Source organism: Marmota marmota, unplaced genomic scaffold (genome assembly GCF_001458135.2).
Source record: "Marmota marmota marmota unplaced genomic scaffold, marMar, whole genome shotgun sequence".
Taxonomy (NCBI): Eukaryota; Metazoa; Chordata; class Mammalia; order Rodentia; family Sciuridae; genus Marmota; species Marmota marmota.
In genome coordinates this window covers 14,300,754-14,322,033 of record NW_026000048.1, presented here as the reverse complement: position 1 = coordinate 14,322,033, position 21,280 = coordinate 14,300,754, and the positions used below count along the sequence as shown (strand labels likewise).

Genomic DNA, 21,280 nt, shown 5'->3' with positions numbered 1-21,280 from the left:
AGATCCTTATGAGTGGGGCCATTTTAAAGCCTCTATTTAACATCACAATGTGAAAAATGTTCCAATTACCTCCTGACATTGCCAAAAGTTTTATTTTCTGTATTCATGCAATAATTAGAATAGTTCCAGCAGGTAAGAAGTTGTTCAATACTTATTGATCTATCATTCTAAATAAATGACAGGGCAGCAGAGTTTAATACTTAAATGATCAGCACTTAATACTCTTGAATAAAAGATGGAAAAATACTGTCAGAATTTACTAATTAATAATTTGTAGTTATTAATAATTTGTAGTAACAGTGAGATTGAGGGTCAGTTAGTATCAGAAGAGGCAGATTATCAAGAACTTGTTTTTTTAACCTCAGGGGGTTAATGTTTATAATATGATAAATCCAAAGCTGAACATATTTTTTTCCTAGTGATTCCAATTATACACTGATGTGTGTCCTCAATTTTTTTAGCTTATTTTGCTTATAATGAAAGACAATTTACAAAGAATTTTGATTGTTTTATTCCAAAGTTTTCAATGGACTTTTCCAATGGATCAGATGAGTAAGATCTAGAATAAGATTGCCTTAATTTAAATCCTCTTACATTAAATTTGTAATCCTGAGGAAATTATTTAATCTCTGTTTGACACAGTTTTCTTATTTATAAAATTATAATGATATTAATAGGACACATTTTATATGATTGCTAAGATTAATTCACGTAAAATGTCTATAAATGGTGTCTGCCAGGGCTGGGACTGTGGCTCAGTGGTAGAGCACTTGCCTCACAGCCTTGCATGTATGGGGCACTGGGTTCAACAATGATGATTGATACTGAGTAAATGTTTATTAACTGCCAGGCATTATGTTACATTCTTCACAAGCAGTATCTCCATCAAACCTCAAAATGGTTGTTTCAGATGAAATCATCTGAAGGAATTTTAATGATATAGCTGGTATTTATTAAATGGGAACTCCTTTAAACCATTACTTAAAGCTGAATCTACATCTGTGAATTATTCTCCCTGTTTCTTTTACAGAATTTAGGTCTGATGTTGTCTACAGTAAGCGGTGGCAAAACAAACATTGTGTTGATAAAGATCTGGTATTAATTTTTAACTATCATCAAGGCAGGGGGAAAACTACCAGAGGAAGAAGCAACAGGCACTTTTCCTCATGGTATTAAGTTTTCATAATTTGAATTATATTACAATGAAAAATGATTAAACTGGAGAACATAATTTATATGGCTTTACAAGGAACATTCTGAATAATGTGAGCAAAAGAAAAGAATCTGGTGTGCTTTGGGGGGGGTCATGACATGAAAAGTGAAAATAATGTGGGAGGAAAACTTAGTTAATAATATGAAGGAAAAAAAAAAAGTAGTACTCTTGAGCAAAAGTCTGATTTCATCATTGCTGGGTTTTTTTTCCCACAGAGTTTATAGCTATATACCTTTAAAAACTATCTTTACTACTGAACCCTGCTATAAACTCTCAGAAACTTTATTCCCTGTTAAAAATAAAAGCTGGTTTATAATTTTAGATAATGTACATTTTCTTAGAAACCAACTATTATACTACCCTAGGCTATATTTTTGCCTATACAATTCAATTAACAAAAATCATGCCAGTATCTCTGCCTTTATATAGTATTTTTTTTTCCCCACAGTATTGGGGATTGAAAACAGGGGCACTCCAACAGGGAACTATATATCCTCAGCCCTTTTTAAAATTTTAAAACGGGATCTTGCTAAGTTGCTGAGGCTGGCCTTGAATTTGTGATCCTCCTGAGTCACTGTGATTGCAGGTATGTATATTTTCATATATGTGTATATTGCAGGTGTGTAACCTAAGCCCACAATAATTTTGCTTTTGAAAGCAGAGAACAGGCACAGAAGAATTTGGACATAAAGGTTCAATTAACCCTGTCCACAAGTCCCTCATCTGAAATAGACTTTTTTTCTTATTATTCCCTTAATGATACAGTGTAACAATGATTTGCTTAGCATTCACATGGTATTAGGTATTTTAGGTACAGATTTAAAGTACACAGGAGCATGTTTGTAGGACATATGCAAATACTATACCATTTTATATAACAGACTTGAGCATCTGCAGATTATGGTAGCCAGGAAGGGTCCTAGAACCAATCCTCCACATATAGCAAGGGATGACTAAGTGATCAGGACTAAGAACATGGGTCTCCTACCTGTGGTTTATTGCTTCTGAGAAGGTCTGCAAAATATGAATAGTCTATGTTTCTAGTTCAGTAATGGTAATTTTTTCAATAAGTGAAAATAATCTAATAAGGTACACTTGAGCTTTCATTTTGATTGTCCATTTTTTAAGTAAAAATTGCACTTTATAATGTTTTGTAAAAAAATGTATCAGATTCTTAACACCTACCTCTTCATTTAGGTTGCTACTTTCCTGGATAGTCTTGATCCATGCTAACATATCATCTCTGTCTTCTGCCTGAAATAGACATTCACAATCGGATGTGGTAAGTCGAAACACATTTTTCCTCTTGGTCTCACTGTAAGAGATGTCTATCAGGCAAGCATTAACACTGATGGGTTGCTCTTCCTCAGAAGGAGGCATCTGCTCTCTCTTATCTTTGTACAAGTATAGAGAATGGCCCCGAAGTACAACATACATCTGTTTCCAAGGACGAATACTTCCACCAACACGCTGGAAAACACAAATCATTCCATGAATATATAACATACGGCTACATCTTTGTGACAGGATAAGCATATTAAACAACACCTTTAACATGTGCATATAGACACAAACCCACACGTAGTATAGAAGGTGTCTAATTTACCTTAATATATGTTTTGTATATATAAGCAAATTAGGCAATGTATTCATATCAAAATTGAGGATAGTGAAATGCTAACTTTAGTTGGGAAGATAAAATGAAAAAAAAAATTAAAGTTTTGCAAAATATATTTAAAATGCCAAGGAAGTGAAAAATTTAAAAAATCAATCAGAAAAATCTCTAGATAAAGTGGATCTTAAGTCTTAGCTTAAAAATGATAAACATTGCAGAAGAGATTTCCAAAACGACATGTACAAATGATGAATTAAGTTACCAAAGTTGATCAACTTTATATGTATGGTAAAGCAAAAATATCCATATCCAAAGTAAGTCCTCTAAAAAATTTTAAATTCTTACAATATTAAAATGTTCTCATAAACAAGCTGACCAAATACTATAGGAAATTCTTTATTATATTTGGAGTCTACCTGATAAAGCATATATTGGTATTCATTTATATAACCTAATATTTGTAAAATAAGAAAATTATAAAGGCAACTTAAAACAACAAAAATTATGAATAGGAGAAATGCCACTTCGTAAAGGCCTACTCTGTCATTATGTATGGCTAGTAAACTAATAAGAGAGTTCCTTCTTATTTTTACCTTAGCAGAATATAAGAGAATATATTCTACCTATTGTGAATACAGAGACTAAAATATAAAAAAAAACCCAATAATTAGAATTTTCTTAAATAATCTTTCCTTTATGTAGAAGGAGATATTTTTCCCTTTAATCTGGACATCTTTTCATTTTACACATAATGCTGTGTGTTTTGTTGGGGCCTGCATTCCTGACATTTACAGGAGCTGAGTGAATGCACTACCTTGCCCTTATCGGTGACAAGTGGTCGGAAATGGAGCCACCCTTCTTTTGCAGCATCACTGAAAACCTCTGAAGAAGAATCTTTTCTGGATCCAGAGTCTTCTGATGACTTTTGACTATCTGTGATCTACAGAAAAGGCCAAGAAAACATAGTCAAATGTCAGCTTTTTCCTTTATAAATATTTGTATGTTTGAAGTTGCTTTGCCAAAAGTCTTATGTTCCAAGTGAAGAGCTATTTTTGGAAGATCCTAACTTCCTAATTGCATAAGAAATATTTCTAGTCTTATTTAAAAAAATATTATTAAAGTCATCTGAAGGAATTTAAAAATATAAACTGATTTTTCCTGCTTTCATGAATTCATATTTTAGCAGGAAAAAATGATCAGTTTGAGATTTTGCCAACTGAAAAATGAAAATAGCAAGATGCAATAATCAAGGACTGAGTAGCAACTATAAGATGGTGGTGCTGTGGCAAGGCCTCTCTGAAGAAGTAACATTTAGATGATATCCGGAGGAAAAAAGAGCCTGCCATAAAAGGCCAGAGGGATAAAAATTTCAGGGAGAATGTATGTTCATCATTATTATTTTAAATATCCACTGTTCAATGTGAGTTACTAGATGTTTTAGTTTAGGGTCCTTAGGCTATGGTAGGATAAGTAAAGGGAAGCTATTAAAAAGTGATGAAGCAGGAAGTAACACTATGTGTTCACATTTAGTTAAATTCAAAGATTTAACTGAATGCTACACAAGAATGGATTCTAAAAGGGCAAGATGAAAAGATGAATTACGTGAGTTACTGAAGGAATCAAAGTGACAGATGAGTGGCTTAGATAAGTGAAAAGAGGGAGGTATGCAAAGATTGAGGGTATGTTTTAGAGAATAAATAGGATTGATGTGGGGGGAGAGTGAACTAAAAGAAACAAGACTAATTCCTAGAATGTGGCTTGAGCAACGGTGAACAGAAGTGAATTTATTTAAATGGGGAAAACTAAGTCTGAGGTAATCAAGATATATTGCTCATGTAAAGCTTGAACTATTCATTAAAAATCTCAATGAAAATGTCATACAGGCAGTATCTTACACGAGCTGCAGTTTGGGGAGAAGGTCAAAGCAACACAAATACTGGGATACCTCTGTGTAAGATCATCAAAGAAATCGGGGTAGATAAAGAATGGGTAAGAACAAGCTCGAAGCATTCCAACATTGTACATGCTAGGTATGAACAGAACAGCCAGTGAAGTAGAGTTAGAGATAAAAGGAAAGCAGAAACAATGCTAAGAGATAAAAGGAAAGCAGAAACAATGCTAAGATGGAATCCAACACACGGAAGTATTTCAAGAAGGGAGTGGAAAATTGTGTTGGATAATATTGAAAGGTCAAGTAAATTAAAAACCAAGTAATCAGGGGCTAGGGTTTTAGCTCAGTGGTAGAGCACTTGCCTAGCATGGGTGAGGCACTGGGTTCAATCCTTAGCACATTAAAATAAATAAAGGATTGTGTTCATTCTACAACTTAAAAAAAATTGAAAAAAAAAAAAAGTAATCATTAGTTTTGGAACTTGAATTGTCTCTAGTGACCTCGGCGTGGACGGTGCACTGAGAAGTAGAGAACAGACAATCTTTTCAAGGAGATTAATATAAAAAGTAGAGGTGAAAGAAGGAGTGCTATCTAGAAGAGAGAGTGGTTTCCAGAAGGTTTCTGTTTTAATGTAGGGAATAGTACAACATAACTATTATACAATGGTGAATGAGCTACTGGAAAGTGATTCTGCAGAAGAAAAGGGGGCATGAGTGAATAATGACCCAATCCAAGGGTACTGGTTTTCCACAGGATAATGTGTGTTAAGTAAAAAGATGTTTGAGATAAGGAAGGCAGAAAGTGTGGGCATAAATGCAGGTGACAGATACTTTTGGAGATGGTAAAAAAGGAAATTCCTGTCTAATCATTTCTATTTTTCTTAAGGAAGCATGAGCGAAGGTTAGAGAACAACAGACAGAGGTGGGCTGAAGGAAAAGGGTGGAGGGAAGTCACGAAATAATTCTAAGGAGAGAAAAATAAACATACAACAAAATACAGAAGGATTGCTGGTAAGTTAGATTTGGGGCCATAAATTGAAAAAATCAGCAGTGTGTGAATGTGTGTAGAAATTAGAAACATTAATATTTTCCAAAATGTAGTCAACAGTTACAGTATAAAAATTATATGATATTTAAATATTAAATATCCAGTGGATAAAATATTTCTTTATGAAAAATAAACTACTAAGGTAATATTTATTTGCTTGATGTTTTAAAAATATTGAATACTAACCTTGATGCCCTTCAGGCTAGATACATGCTTAAAGGATCTGTTGGAAAAGAAGTGTATTTGCAATTAGTATAAAAACACCTTAATGTAAGAATTTGAAGACTACAAATAACCTTTTAATTAAGGAGCTGATATTTTATCATTATCATGTTAAAAGTTCACTATTCAATGTAAATGAAAAAAACCCCATAATTTTATAAATACTTAAATTTTCAATGATAGAAACTTTCTTAGTTTATTTGGCAAATTAAAACTGTTTCTATGTAAAGTGTGGGATTTTCTTATCTAAGATCAAAGGAAAAAAAACACTCAGGATAAATACTTGTCTTTCTGTTATTAGTTGATAGTGGCTATGAAGCTAGAATAAGGATTTCCACAATACTAATTATGCTCTGTAAGTAGCTGGTGCCGGCAGTCATCTAAAGAGCGTGGTGCATCTCCAAACGTGGAGCTGGTGGGTATCCTGACCTGTAAATGCAGCACCCAGAGCACTGCCAGGTGGTTCCAGTCCAGCACTACCCTCATGCCACAATGTAAGTGCTTTCAAGAAGGTGAATGACAAATATTGTCTCCAGAAAGGCTTAAGGCGACAGGTCAACATTAAAGTATTCAAAATAACTTTTCAAAATTCATTTACAAAACTCAGAATTTTAAGATATTACTAAAAATGTCACTATCCTCTCCTCACAGAAACCATAACAATCAACAAGGTAATTAGAAACAGATATACAATCTTGAATAGTATGGGGCGATACTACCTATAAATTGAAGTATACAAAGAAGGGTGGCTAAATGCAGTTAAGTACAAAATGGACACAGAGAGGACATCATTTGTTATATATCTCAAAACTGCAGTTTATTGTTTGAGAGATCAAAACCAACCTCCCCTTGTTTGGAACAAGGGCTAGAGTCAGTGACAGAAACTTCAAGACATGAGAAAAGAACGAGGAAACAAAATCCTGTCATCTGTAGGAAGCAGTGAACAGCTAGTAGGACAAAGGAGACTGAAATGTGGCAGGTACTGACATCTTTCAGTGAGGGGAAACTAAAGGCTAAAATAGCTCCCAAATCCAACCTGGGATCATTAGAAAAGTTCCTGCTGGGCTAGAACACTGTGTTCTAGCCATACCTCACCACAGTGGCTGGCCCAACATTATAATGAAATAAAAATCTAATGAATACTTCAGAGTATGTTATACAAAGATAATTTTAGAATCTGGTATATATGACCAGATGGATAAATTAATTGAATAGAGACCCAAAATAAAATACAAATAATTTAGTGTGTAATAAAGATGGTATATCAGTGGGAAAAGGATGAATAGTCACAACAGATGCTTTGGGGACAACTGGAAAATCAAAGTTGTCAATATATAAAAAAGAAACACATAAGTAAACACTGCAAAATTTCATAATTCTGGAGTTAAGATTGACATATTCCACATGATTCAAAACCCCAAAACCATAAGCATATTCCCTAAATTTAACCACAGTAAACATTTTACATGTTTTTCATGGTTTAAAAAAAAAAGCCAAATAAAAATTCTGAATTGGGAACAGACTTGTAATGCTTATTACTGGAAAAGTGATAGTTTTGTTTAAATTAAGGTTATGCAGAAATCAATAAGAAAAACCAGCAGAAAATGGGCAAATGATATGAAAAAGCAGTTCATAAAAAATGTTAAATATATGAAATGATGTTCAATTGATGTTTCAAATTAAAATATAATACCATAAGATTATTTTTAAAATAAAAAAATAATACACTGCATTGGTGAGTAATGGAGACTTCTGTACATAGTTGGTGGGAATGTGACTTGATATAATCTTTATGAACAGCAACTGACAATAGATATTAAAATAAAAATATATACATATCCCTTGATGTACAATCCTAGTAAGACTTATTACTCAAACATGCTAAATTGACTTTATACAATCAAGTCAAGGAAGTATTGTTGAAGCATAAGATTTGAGCAATCTAAATTTCTACTAATAAGATCTAGATTATGGATTAAATATTTTCAATGGAAATATAAGCAATTATGAAAAAGAGTGGCAAGAATATTGAACTACAGGATCTCTTGATCCATATGCTCACCAACTCTCCTTTATTTATCAAAATAATTAGAACACAAACACATGTAAGTGTATATAAGTGATTTTATACATGGAATAGCTCTAGAATTATACACAAGAAAATACTATCAGTTATGCCTGAGTGGTAGTGAGAGGTTGCAGGTATGTGTATATATACATACCATGTTTGTGTATTACTGACTTAAAAATTAAAAATCCAATTGGATATATTACCAAGTAACAACTTTGATTTCATTTTTGCCTTTCTAATGACATGAAATTAGAAAAATCTAAGGTGTTAAATTCCATATATATATGCCAAACTTATATTGAACACCTATCCATATACAAATATTTAAAATAGTACACCCAAGACTTACAATTTTGCATCTTCTCTATAATCATCCAGACCCTCATCATATGATTTTGATCTTTCTGTTTTTGAGTTGGGCTGGGCATCCAGGCTAGGTGGTCCAACAGATTCTGTAATTAGAACCCAATATTCATACATTTACAAGTGGTTTCCAGATTCTTTTAATGGTGAAAAGATCCTTTTGTCATATGATTTGTATAATCACTCTCTAAATGTACCTTGGTCGTGGGACAGCTGACGTCGAATTAAAGGAGCAGAAGTTGTGAGACTGGGAGGAACAGTTGCTATTGAGGGGACTTGACAGGTAGAGGCAGATATAACAGCAGAAGCAGGGATATGGGCAATATCATGATCAATGCTAGGGCTAGTTGGTTCATCTATAAGAAATGGGAAGATAAACATTAGAATATTAAAAACTCAAATGTATTAATAATAGCCAATAATCATTACTACAAAATAAAGATTTCTTTTTAATATTTTTTTAGTTGTTGATGGACCTTATTTTATTCATTTATTTATATGCAGAACTGAGAATCAAACCCAGTGCCTCATACATGTTGGGCAAGTGCTCTACCACTTAGCTACAACCCCAGCCCCCAGATAAAGATTTTAATACTTAACCAACAAACCACACACAAATTATATATCTGATCTGCTAAAAATATTTACACAGCTTTTACTCTAGTAATTTCAAGTAATTCTCAGAATACAGCATAACAAATATTTTAAGTGAGTTGCTTTATCTACCAACCGATAACCAAGGTACCAAAGTTTATAGATATTCAGAATTTAAACTTACCAAAGTAGAGCAATTATCATACAGCACCCTAAAAAAATACTTTTCAAATTTTAAATGCATTACAATTATTAATTCAGAAAGCTAAGAAAGGTAATTTGGATAAGATTTACCTTTCAGTGTTCAATTCCTTACTTCTTCCCTCCCTACCACACAAACGCATCTTCAATTTTTGTTGAAAGATAATAAAGCTCAGTCTGTAGCTGTGGCTATTTTAATTGGTACCTTTGAGTAAATCACAAAAGGCACCCTCTTTCTCAGGTAGATGTTAGTTTTGGTCTTCCCCATTTGCCTTCTTGAGCAGATACCGTTGTACCCTTGTAGAAAAATGAGTATTTTCTAGGTACTATGAATTTTAAGTTTCCCCAAACCTGTCTCTATCATATACAAATTCACATGCATGCATAACAGCCATCATATAGCCAACTTACTATTAGCACCATTACAAATACTTTGTATTATTCCTTCCTGTAATACTTGTGAAATCATAAGAAGTACTATTTCACAAAGACCAAGACAGATTAAATAACTTGTGTAAAGTTTCAAAGCTTTAGGATGGAATTTGAACCCAGTTTGATACCTGAGGTCCTGCTCTGTTTGTCTTTCCTTTGGTAAACTTTTCAAAAGCTTAATCAAAATTTATAAAAACACTAGAAGTATAAATTCTAATATTTGATGTCAAGAGAATGTAATTTAATAGAATAATGGAACTATAATCTTTAAAATTAAATGTCTTATGATACCCTTTATATTACAATAATAAAATGGTTTTAATTTTTTAAATTCTAATTTGTTATATATGACAGCAGAATGCTCTCAATTCACATTACACATATAGAGCACAATTTTTCATATCTGGTTGTACACAAAGTAGTCACGCTATTCAGATCTTCATACATGTACTTAGGGTAATGATGTCATCTCATTCCACCGTCTTTCCTACCCCCATGCCCCCCTCATACTCCATTCCCCTTTATTCTACCTAGAGTTCCTCTAATCCTCCCATGCTCCCCCCTCCCCCAACCCCATTATGAATCAGCATCTTTATATCAGAGAAAACATTCGGCATGTTTTTTTTGGGATTGGCTAACTTCAATTAGCATTATATTCTCCAACTCCATCCATTTACCTGAAAATGCCATGATTTTATTCTCTTTTAATGCTGAATAGTATTCCATTGTGTATATATACCACATTTTCATTATCCATTCATCTATTGAAGGGCATCTAGGTTGGTTCCACAGTTTAGCTATCGTGAATTGTGCTGCTATAAACACTGATGTGGCTGTGTCTCTGTAGAATTTTTACTTAAAAGATCAAGCTATTGTAATTCTGACCAAATTCTAAGACTCCTGTATCATCCTAATGATTAGCAGTATTCCAACAAGGAGAGCTCATGACTATAAAAGTATAACATTTAAATTTTATGCTAAATCAGTAAATTCTGAACATCTGAAACTTGTTTTCTGGTTTTGCAATTTTTATTAAAAGCACCTTTATATTTTAGCAAAAGAAAACATTATGAAAATCTTCGGGTCACTTTTACTAAGTATATGACAGTCTATCCAATAATTCTGTCTCTAAAAATAAGGAGATAAGTGAAGTTTTTAAACTAATTTAGTGAAGATAAAAATTTATTACTAAAAATTATAGTATTTAAAACTATCATTAAAATTTAAATTATCAAAAATTTAAAAGTTTCTTCATATTATAGATACAGTAAGAAGGTTTTATAAAGATTCATAAATACTGCAATGAATAGAAAATACCATATTGTCTAGAAACTATCTGGCTTATGCAGTGTAACTGTATAACAGTTTAAAGAGATTTTTGTAGCAAAAACATTCAACTCACAAAATAGTTCACATGAGAGCAACTGAAAAAAATTGATAAAAGAAAGATATAAAAACCTATTTTTAGGGGCTAGGATTGTGGCTCAGTGGTAGAGCGCTCTTGCCTCGCACGTGTGAGACACTTGAGTTCAATCCTCAGCACCACATAAAATAAATAAACAAAATAAATGACTGTGTCCATTTACAACTAAAAAAATTTTTAAGCCTATTTTTTAAAAATTGACAATATATTCCTATAAGATAACATTTTTCAAAGCCAAGAAACTATCTCTGGGCATATGTGGTCATCATATCTATTAAAGGGTGCCTATGAGATGCTGTGAAATAAATCTTTTAGGAGAATAATGACATGCCTTGTGAAGTAATTTTAAAAATGTATATTATTTAAAATAAAACAGGGAATGAAATTACATTGTACATGGATTAGACATTAAATAAAATTTCAAAAGCAAGTTTTTTTTAAAAAAAATTAGTCTGGATTTGCTGGTGGTATTCATTCAACCTCTTTTGACTTACTATGTTTTGGAGGCTATTGTTTAAAACTGACAAATGGTTGTACACATTTATAAAGTATAACTGATGCTTTAATACACATATACATTGTGTAATGATCAAATTGGAGTGATTATCCATCATATGCACTTATCATTTGTGGTAAGTACATTCAAAAACCTCTCTTCTAGCTATTTTGAAACATTATAGTCACTCTACTGTGCAACAGAACATCAGAAGTTATTCTCTTTGAAACTGATCACATTATGTTATGTGTTAGGTATGTCACAACAAATTCCACTACTATGTGTAGCTGTTATATACAAATAAAATTTAATTTTTTTAAAAAAGTGATTCCTTCTATTTAAAAAAAAAAAAACTCTGCATCCACTGAAAAATTTTCCCCCTTCCTTCTTCCCTTCCCTCATCACTCCCTGGTCTCTGGTAACCATTATTTTACTCTCCACTTCTATAAGGTCAACTTTTTCATATTGAAATCCTGTTTATTTGTCATGAAATGTATGGACATGCATGACATTTTATTTAGCAAAGCAAACCAGACACAGAGAGACAATTACTGTATAAAAACAAATTTTTGAAACACACTGAATTTAAATAATTTTGGTCTTAAGTATGTTTCCAAAAAGGGGTAGAAAGATACTCATCTTTTCTGGAGAGTAAGACTAAATAGAAGAAGCAGGGGAGAAAAGACTACCATTGGGGTTTACCCATTTCATTACTATTTGTATTTTTTACAATATATGCCTTTTATTAGAGTGTTAGAAAAAAAGAAAATCTAGGTATACTTCTAAAATATACACATTATCTCATATTTATGAATTATTATAATAAATACAATTCTTTATTGCCTTGGAAAATATAAAAGCTTTTCCATTGTATTAAAAATGCTATTTTTGTTGTGATTAATCCAAATTTAAAACCCTAACAATAACACACATTTTAATTATTTAATTATCATGTGTAGATTATGTAAAAACAATAATTCAGGTTTATCTAATTTCCCAAGGTAGGAAAACAGATAGTTGTTCAAAGGAAAAATAAGACCACCGGGTTGTCATGTTTTCAATTTCTAGATTTTTAAATAATCAAACTTATAGTTCACAAATATGTCATTTACTACATAAGACATTTAAACTAAAACATGTAAAACACATAACTAGAATAAAGATGACTGATTGTTTTCAGAATATTTGTATTGACAGAATATTTTAGGGCTATAAGCTTGCTATTATCAATCTTTCCCATTAAATTGAATTATATAATTAAAGAACTGGGGTTAAAAAATGAAGACTTAATTCACTTTTTTCACTAAAAACCCCATAGCTCTTCATAACAAACAGAAGATTGAGGACATTGATGCTATTATGTATTTTTTAAAAAATTCAGTGTCATTGTTTCTTAACCTGTAAAAAAGTATAAAACAATGTTCAAAAATTTTCTTTTGAAAAAGTGTTTTTCACAAATAACATGTATCACATAAATCAATTTGTATTTTTTTCCAAATGGAGATGTAAAGTTATTATTTTGCATTTATTATTTATGTGTGACTAAGAAATACTTATTATGGCTTTTTACCAATTAAATGTTCTAGAAGGATAGCTAAGATTTCACAAATGAAGTTAAAAACAGAAACATACAAAAATTAAGCAAACATTGTGAAATTTTATGCATGACTGTCAAGAGTTATCAAGCACCAAATATAATACAAAAATTAATTCAAAATGGATTAAAGACTTAAATGTAAGACATGAGACTATTAGAAGAAAGAAGAAAGCCCTCCAATGACATTAATTTGGGCAAGAAGTTTTTGGACAAAGAGCCTAAAAGCAGAGGCAACTAAAGCAAAAATAGACAAGCTTAAAAGTTTCTGCATAGCAAAGGAAACTATCAAAATAAAAAAGACAATCTACAGAATGAAAGATAGCACTTGCAAACTATACATCTGACATGGTATTAATACCCATAATATACATGGAATGCAATAGCAGAAAACAAATAACCTGTTTGAAAAATGGGCTTGCATAGACATATTTCTTAAAAGAAGACATACAAATTGCCAGGAGATTTTATGAAAAAGTAACATTACCAATCATCAGGGAAATGCAAATCAAAATCACAATGAAATACCACCTTACTCCAGTTAGAACAGCTATTATCAACAAGAAAAAGCACAAGTCGTGGTGAAGATGGAGGAAAGGTACCTTTTCACACTGTTGTTGGGAATGTAATTAGTATAGCTGTTATGCAAAACAGTATGGAGACTCAAAATATTTAAAAAAAAAGAACTACCATATGATCCTGCTTTCCCACTACTATATATATATCCAAAGGTAAGGAAATCAGTATGTCAAACAAACATCTGCACTCCTGTGTTTACTGTAGCACTATTCACAGTTGCCAAAATATGGAATCAATCTAAGTGTCCATCATTGAACAAATAAATTTAAAAAATGTGGTATATGCACACAACAGAATACTATTTCCCCTAAAAAAAAAAATGAAATTCTGCATGTGTAACAACAAAGCTTCGGAAGACATTGTGTTAAATGAAACAATCCAGGAACCCAAAGACAAATACCAGCTGAACTCGCTCACAGGTGGAATCTAAAAAGTTGATCTCACAGAAGTAGACAGTAGAATAATGGTTACCAGAGGCAAGAGAAAGTAGAGGGTACAGGAGGATAAGGAGAGGATGACCAATAGATACAAAGTTATAGTTAGAAAAGAGAACTAAGGGTAACTATGCTTAATAATAATAATAAATTATATATTTCAAAATATCTAGCTGTTTTTGAATGCATTTATCACAAAATATGATAAATGGATGAGGTGGAAATGCTTATTTGACCATCACACAATGTATACATGTACCAAAACATCACACTGTACCCCCAAATAAGTGTAATTAGAGTCAATTAGAAACGAAAGCAACAAACAAAAAGCATGGAATGCAGTTTGTTTCTAGCTCCCTTTGACAAATATGCATATGTCCTCCTAATACCCAGTGTCTAGTGCTGCAGGTTGGAACACAAGGGAAACAAAATCCTTCTAACATGAGCTGAGGTAGGAGGATTGTTTCTCACAGATAAAGAATCACTCTAGAAAGAAGTACATAATCAATGTAGTTTAAATTTTATAATTATAGTTGAGAATAATTTTATATAATTCAGTAGAATTATCAAAGTTGCATAGATTGTGGCAGAATAATCAGTTTCTTGATATAATTTTGTTTTCTATTTCACCTCTGCTAAAAAAGGGTAATCCTACTTCCTCCCCAAATGACGTCATAAAAATTTAAGGTATATTAACATTATAATATTATTTGTTAAGTCAATAATAGAGTAAACTATAGATTGTAAGAGGCATAAATCTATACAAATTGGAAGAAATGATTAAAAATTATATATGCATTCCAAAAATAGTAACAGCTTGTATGTATATCTCTGTGTGTGTGTGCATATCTTTTTTTTTTTTTTTAAACTAAAAAAATGGAAACTTAATACTGGTTCAAAACTCCTGCCATAAAGGACATTCACTGCAAATGTCCTGAAAAGTCAATCTACACCTCCCATATTTGTTTAAAATCTTTGAGATTTTTCCTTGTCCTTAAAGGAAAAGGAGAATAAAAGCCACTTATAGATTTGTTTTAAATGTGATAAATATTCTTTCTTTTTGCCTTCCAAAGTATATGTTCAGTTTAAGTCAAATGACGTGAACAACAAGTATATAAAGCCAAATTATCTTTTTTATTTTTAAGACAGCATCTCTTTTACCCAGGCTGGCCTCCAACTTCTAGTGGGCTCAACTGATTCCCCTGCCTCAAGCTCCTGAGCACAATTTTTACTACTCCAATGTCATCTGATTTTAACATTCTTATTATGTAGAAAGAAAATATGATATATTAAAGAAAATATGATAAGATCTCACAAGCCTATGAAATATAGTCACAGGTGATAGGACTCTATATTTTAAAAGATCATAAAACAATCATTAGCCCTCAGCTGCTTTCTATAAAATATCTATTCTAAATGATATATTAAGTTCCATCTATAACAAGCTTCAAGGTTCTACTATTCACTGAGCTTGGCCTTAAAGATACATATGAACATCCGATTTTGGTTAAGATTCCCCACAATGTTTACAACTTGAATATATCATATTTATAAAAATTCTAAATTTTATGGAACGTTTTCTTTTAAAGGTGATTTAGATAATATAACCTGTTATTCTAATAGCGCAAAAGACTGAAGTTTCTCTAGAAAAGAAAAACCCAGAACTATTGCTCAAAGAGAAGCACATTATACTGTAAAATTATTGTAAACCTATGAATTAACAGGGTGAGTAGAAGTGTGCCCTTGTGGCAGAGCAAGGGCCTAATGTCATAAAACTCTGAAAGGTGCTCTTCACAATGCCCTCTGTAGCAATGGTACCCTCAGAGTTGTGCTCTGTGGAATGACGATAGAGCCCCCATCTCTACTATTTAATTGTATGCGTTTAGGAAAGTTATTTAATCTCTCTATAGCTTAAAAGTTCTCATTTATCAATGAAGATAACAGTAGCAATGTTTTCAGATTATGTCTTAGAGCTGTACAGTAATTAAGAGATCTTTTTTGGGTTTTGCTATATATCTAGCCATCATTTCAAAAAAATATATATCACTAAGTGAATGCCTTTTCTATGCCAAGCAGTGTTCTAAGGGATTGGGGACATCAAAGTGATCCAGAGATTAAAATTTAAATATAAAATTTCAGCTTTCATGTACTTTTTATTTTGGTAATACAAAGAAACATGTAATAAAAAGTACAAAACAGCCTCTGTGGATATGTGTAGGGCACCTATTTTGGATAGGTTGGACAGGAAAGACTGTTTGAATAAGGTAATATCTAAGCAAAAGTCTAAAACAAAGGGAGGGAGACAGCCTTGTGATTATCTGTGGAATGTGTTCCAGGGCTGGGAACTGGCAGCATCAGAGACCTGTAGCAGGGCACACTTGGCATTTTCCACAATAGCAAGGAAGCTTGTGTGGCAGCAGATGGGATGCACGGAAGAAGATCAAAACAAGAGATGGAATACTAAGCACTAAGCTATTCCAACTGTTTTCTGACTCAGGTGAATCAACATCTGGGTACAACTGATTTATTGAGTCTCCTGGTTCCTGATGGTGGGAATTTGTTTCACCAAAATTGAAGTAAAAAATTTGTACTAAATACAAGCTTTTTTTAAAAAAAGAAAAACTGAAACCAGAAATAATTTTAAGGATAAAAGATGATGGTTCTGGTTGAAGCACAACCTATAAAATTCAGAACACATGTTTTAAAATCACAGTGCAAGATTTCTATACCTGTGGAACTACAAATTTCTGATAAGACTTACATAGTTGATGTATTAGCCAATGACTCTAAATGAGCTCACCTATAAATGGGATGGAAGCCAAGGAATCTCCAGGTGGGCTGGTATTTGAGGCTTTCCTTTCCTCTATTCTTTTTATATGGACCTCTCGGCGCGCATCATTTGGCAACCAGCAGGTGGTATCTGACCCGGTATCCTGGTCATTTACTGCTAAGATGTAAGACTGATGCCTTAAAGGCTGTGGTGTTTGGCGACCAGATGGAGGTTTTTCTCTTAGAATGACAGTTTCTTTATTATCTAAAGCATTTGATTGCTGAAGTTCAGCCTCTTGTAAATTTGGATCTTGATTCCTTTGAATAAGAGAGAGTTCTAAACCTGAAGTGCCCACAGTCTCGCTCTTCTGAAGGCCAGGCTTAACAGAAGCTCCAGATAAAGAGAGGGCTTTCCCAGTCTCCACTTGGTGATCAGGGGTGCTTTCAGCTCTGAACCATGTCTGCTGATTCAATACACTGTTTTGATGCAAGTGATTTACCGGTCTTTGGTCTTTGATAGACACCAATGAGTTCTGGCTGAATGATGGTTTTGTGATATGTGTAGAAGGTGCTTTCAGAGAATTACTCCGGACTTTTACAAGAGGTGATCTGTCTTGTGAAATACCTCGTGGCAGTGATGTTCCACCAGTAGTTTGAAAATTCCTGTTGGACTGCGGTGTTTTTAGATCTGGTGGAATTTTTTTAAACTGTGACACAGATCCCACTCCTCTACCACTCATTCGCCTATTATCAGAATTAACAACACTTGGAGCCACAGTCAAATTTGAACCTCGAAAAGATTTATGAATTTCTTGTTGCCTGGGCCTTTCATAAATACCTCGTCTATCATCCTGTTCAGTAAACCCACTCCACTTATAAGTCTGTTTTCGCTCCCCATTTGAATCAGGTATTTGACTTTCAGAATTAACATTTTCTAAGGTTTCACCCTGTCCCTCAATGTAATCCCATGAACGAGTTCTATGATTACTGAAACTAACGGGTGGAGATGTCAGTGCGCCTTGAGATGCACTTCTTGGACAATACTTCATTAGCACAGAATCTTCCAGTCTTTCCTGGGAGACACTGCGTTGCCGAATCTGAGCAGACTGGGGCACTCGATCATGAGAGGTGCTTCGGCGTCGTACCTGCAAAGAAGTGCGGGTTGGTACCACCTGGTTATAATCTGTTGTGCTCTGAGACGCTGCTCTTAAACTATCCAATCTTTCTTGAATTGTCCGACAACCTATGTGCAATCGTCTGTTATCAATATACTCCTTGTAAGTTTTATAGTTTTTCCAGTCTATGTGCTGATGGGAATTTGGGGAATAGTGATTAACAGATACAGAGGGAGAATCTACAGCTTGAGATCTACTGCTTGAGATTCCTTCAGATTGTCCACTGTAATTTCCAGATTTAAGTAAAATTCCAGAAGGTTCTAATGACCTAGAACCTGCAGTCTGATGAATAAGATGGGCAGCAGGAATTGATGATGGTGGTGATGTGGTTCTTGACACTATTTTTAAAGGGTTCTGTTCACTTACACCATACCTTACTTCTTCAGTTCTGTGTGAAGGACCTGTATGGTTGTTTCTACTGGATAACAAGTCTACAACCTTCTCAGAAGGCACAATGACAGTCCTTACACTTTCATTGCAAACACACACTGCTGTGTTTGATTTTGCAACATCTGTTGGTGATGGAGGCACTTGTATTTCCATTCTATAAGCCCTGCCAGGTTGTGTCAGGACTGGTGTACTGGTTTGCTGTTTGCTCAGTGACGAATCTGGAGGAGATATTTCAACTGGCTGTGCCATGGCTGAAGGGGCAGATGGCAACCAGGGATAGCAAACTGGTGGAGGTTCGGGTATATTACGGGCATTGCCGCTATAGGCTTCATTGCCTTTCAGGTAGGCATCTTGAGAATATGCCTGTATGGAAATGAGAGAAAAATATCACTTCAAATTCACAAAACAAGTCCCATGTTTGTAGATCACTATTTTACTTTAATATTTTTCCTTGATCCTGAATGACACTCACTATAGCTTGCATGCAAACACAACATGAGATATTCCACAAATCTAGAAAACAGATTTTCTTGCAGAAATCAAATAGATTGTAGAAAGTGCAACGTATAGGGATTACAATCACTTATTTTCTCAAAAGATGTAAGACAACATCAAATTTTCCCTAAGCAATTAGATATATAGCTATGTTGCTTCTAGAATTCTACTCATTCAAAGCTTTATGATTTTTCAGCAGTCAGCAGGTTAAATGGTCGCCTACTAAATCCCAGCAAAAGATTTTTTTCTTTTGCCAGAGGGTGAAAATATTAAAAATCTTAACCAGAAACACTTCTTTTAAGCACAACTATCAATAATGAAATATAACTATTGAAGTGTCTTTTCAGTTAGCCATTCCAGAATCCATAATAATCCATTTGATAAATTAAGCCTTTCAACAGCCATGCTAAATATTTTAATATTTAAAATAACAGAATATGCATGTTAAAGAAATTAAGCATGTGTAATAAAGGCAAAAAATGGGGGAAAAGGAAATTCATCTTTCTGTATATAATTTACATTTTTTATTTTAAGTTCAACATGCAAAGTTATATAAATTTATTTGGTCTCTTATTTATTACAAAAAGACCTTTATTACTAACAGGCAGGCATGCAGCTCAAATTATTATTTATCAACTATTTATGGATTGCAATATTTTAAAAAATGTAAGACCAAGTGAAATTAACTACAGAGACTACAAAACAGCTCATCAATGCAACACAGTACTATGTTTAGCATCTGGGAGTTAGGTGTGGTAACATATCTTCCCCTAATCAAAACAAGCTTAACTCAAGACTATCATCATTTTCTGTCTTTGCATTAGACAGCTTGCAAATCTCAAATGCAGCCAATAACATAGCATAGCATAGCATAGCATAGCATAGCATAGCATAACATCAAAGTACTAGAGAAAAGAAGAGGATGAGAAACTTAAAAAAATACTGATGCAAGCAAATATTATGCTTTTAAACCACTTATGTATAGGATACAAAAGCAAATCAAACAAACATTAAAAAGAAGGAAAGAAAACACCATTAAAGCTTTCTGAAAATTAGTAAGATTAACACTATAAAGAGATTTCTCTAAGCAAACTTACAGTTTTAATAGATTGGTTTATTACAAATCTCTAAAAAACATGACTTTAAAAGCAAGGAAATGGCTACTCATTTCTTACCAGAGCTGTGACATCCTTTGTAAATTGTAGCTAGCAGAAAATAGGAAAACATAGCAGAAGCTGCTTACTGATATAAAGACAGAATCATGTTGTCATATTGATGCTGGAAACAGCAAGCTAAAAATACATCTATACTGATTTCTCTGGAAGGTACCAAGAGAGGTAAAGGGCAGTGAAGCATAAAGAATAACTTCAGTATCCATCTGAGCATCTTTTTCTCAAGCTTTTATCTGGGTCTTATTTGATTGGTCTACCACTCTTGAAGCAAAATACATTTGGTGACGTGCATCCTTAACAGATTTTTTTCTTCAATATGCACTGCTATCTGATGATGTGCTACAAAGGCTTCCCTTCCACACGAGCAACATTGATGCCTCTCATTTCCCCTGAGCTTCTTCCATCTCTGCTACCCAGATGACGAAACGAATGCTCTATTATGCATTTAAAATAGTACAACCTCCTCCTTCCCCAGTAAATCAGAGCATAACCACAAGCTGTCAGCTGACTGCAGTTGCCTTTACACTATAATTTGGGTGAAAAAAGACTGTTTTGTTAAATAAATTTCACTCAGAAATTAAGACCTTTCAACACTGTACCTTTTGTGCTGTTTTATTAGTTTATTAAATGACTTCAAAATATACATACAAATATTACTTCCAGGGTAAAACTTACAATGAGTACTACAGAACAAAGACTGGAATGCAGTGAGAAATTAAATCTAGGTATATAAGAAGAAAATATGCACACCATAACATTTTTACAGCATAAACACAATCAGAACATGCATCTTGGGTATGTGCATGGACATAACAAGCTTATCTTATTCAAGTTGACTGAGTATACACCATTGCTTTTCTGTGACAGAAAAACTGCCTGAATGAGAGCATCCTGTAGTCTGGTGCAGTATTTCCTGCAGCAGGTTTGTGTAATCTCATTATGTACCACTTGAAAAGAAGGGTAGATCCCTATAGCCAGTGATGTAGGAGAAGTTGGCAAGCTTCTGGACTTCTCAAAATCTCTATATTAGTATACATTGTGAAACTTGAAGGAAAAGTAGGAACTTATTTACTATAGAACCTATCTATTTCCAAAGGTTTTAAA

General features: G+C 33.2%; 1 protein-coding gene across 4 annotated transcripts in view; it reads right to left on the bottom strand.

Moving 5' to 3' along the window:
• The window catches only part of Arhgap21 (Rho GTPase activating protein 21), a 132,734-nt gene that overhangs the window by 14,511 nt on the left and 96,943 nt on the right, over positions 1 to 21,280 (bottom strand). For 2 of the 4 annotated variants that reach the window (XM_048812681.1, XM_048812682.1), the window contains exons 7-13: positions 20,180 to 20,209; positions 16,976 to 18,872; positions 8,620 to 8,778; positions 8,409 to 8,511; positions 5,953 to 5,989; positions 3,643 to 3,768; positions 2,399 to 2,683 (exon numbers count right to left, since the gene is read on the bottom strand). In XM_048812681.1, coding sequence (XP_048668638.1) covers positions 2,399 to 2,683; positions 3,643 to 3,768; positions 5,953 to 5,989; positions 8,409 to 8,511; positions 8,620 to 8,778; positions 16,976 to 18,872; positions 20,180 to 20,209 — 2,637 coding nt within the window. The remainder of the gene's footprint in view (positions 1 to 2,398; positions 2,684 to 3,642; positions 3,769 to 5,952; positions 5,990 to 8,408; positions 8,512 to 8,619; positions 8,779 to 16,975; positions 18,873 to 20,179; positions 20,210 to 21,280) is intronic. The other 2 variants (XM_015495232.2, XM_015495233.2) reach the window with 1 other exon arrangement.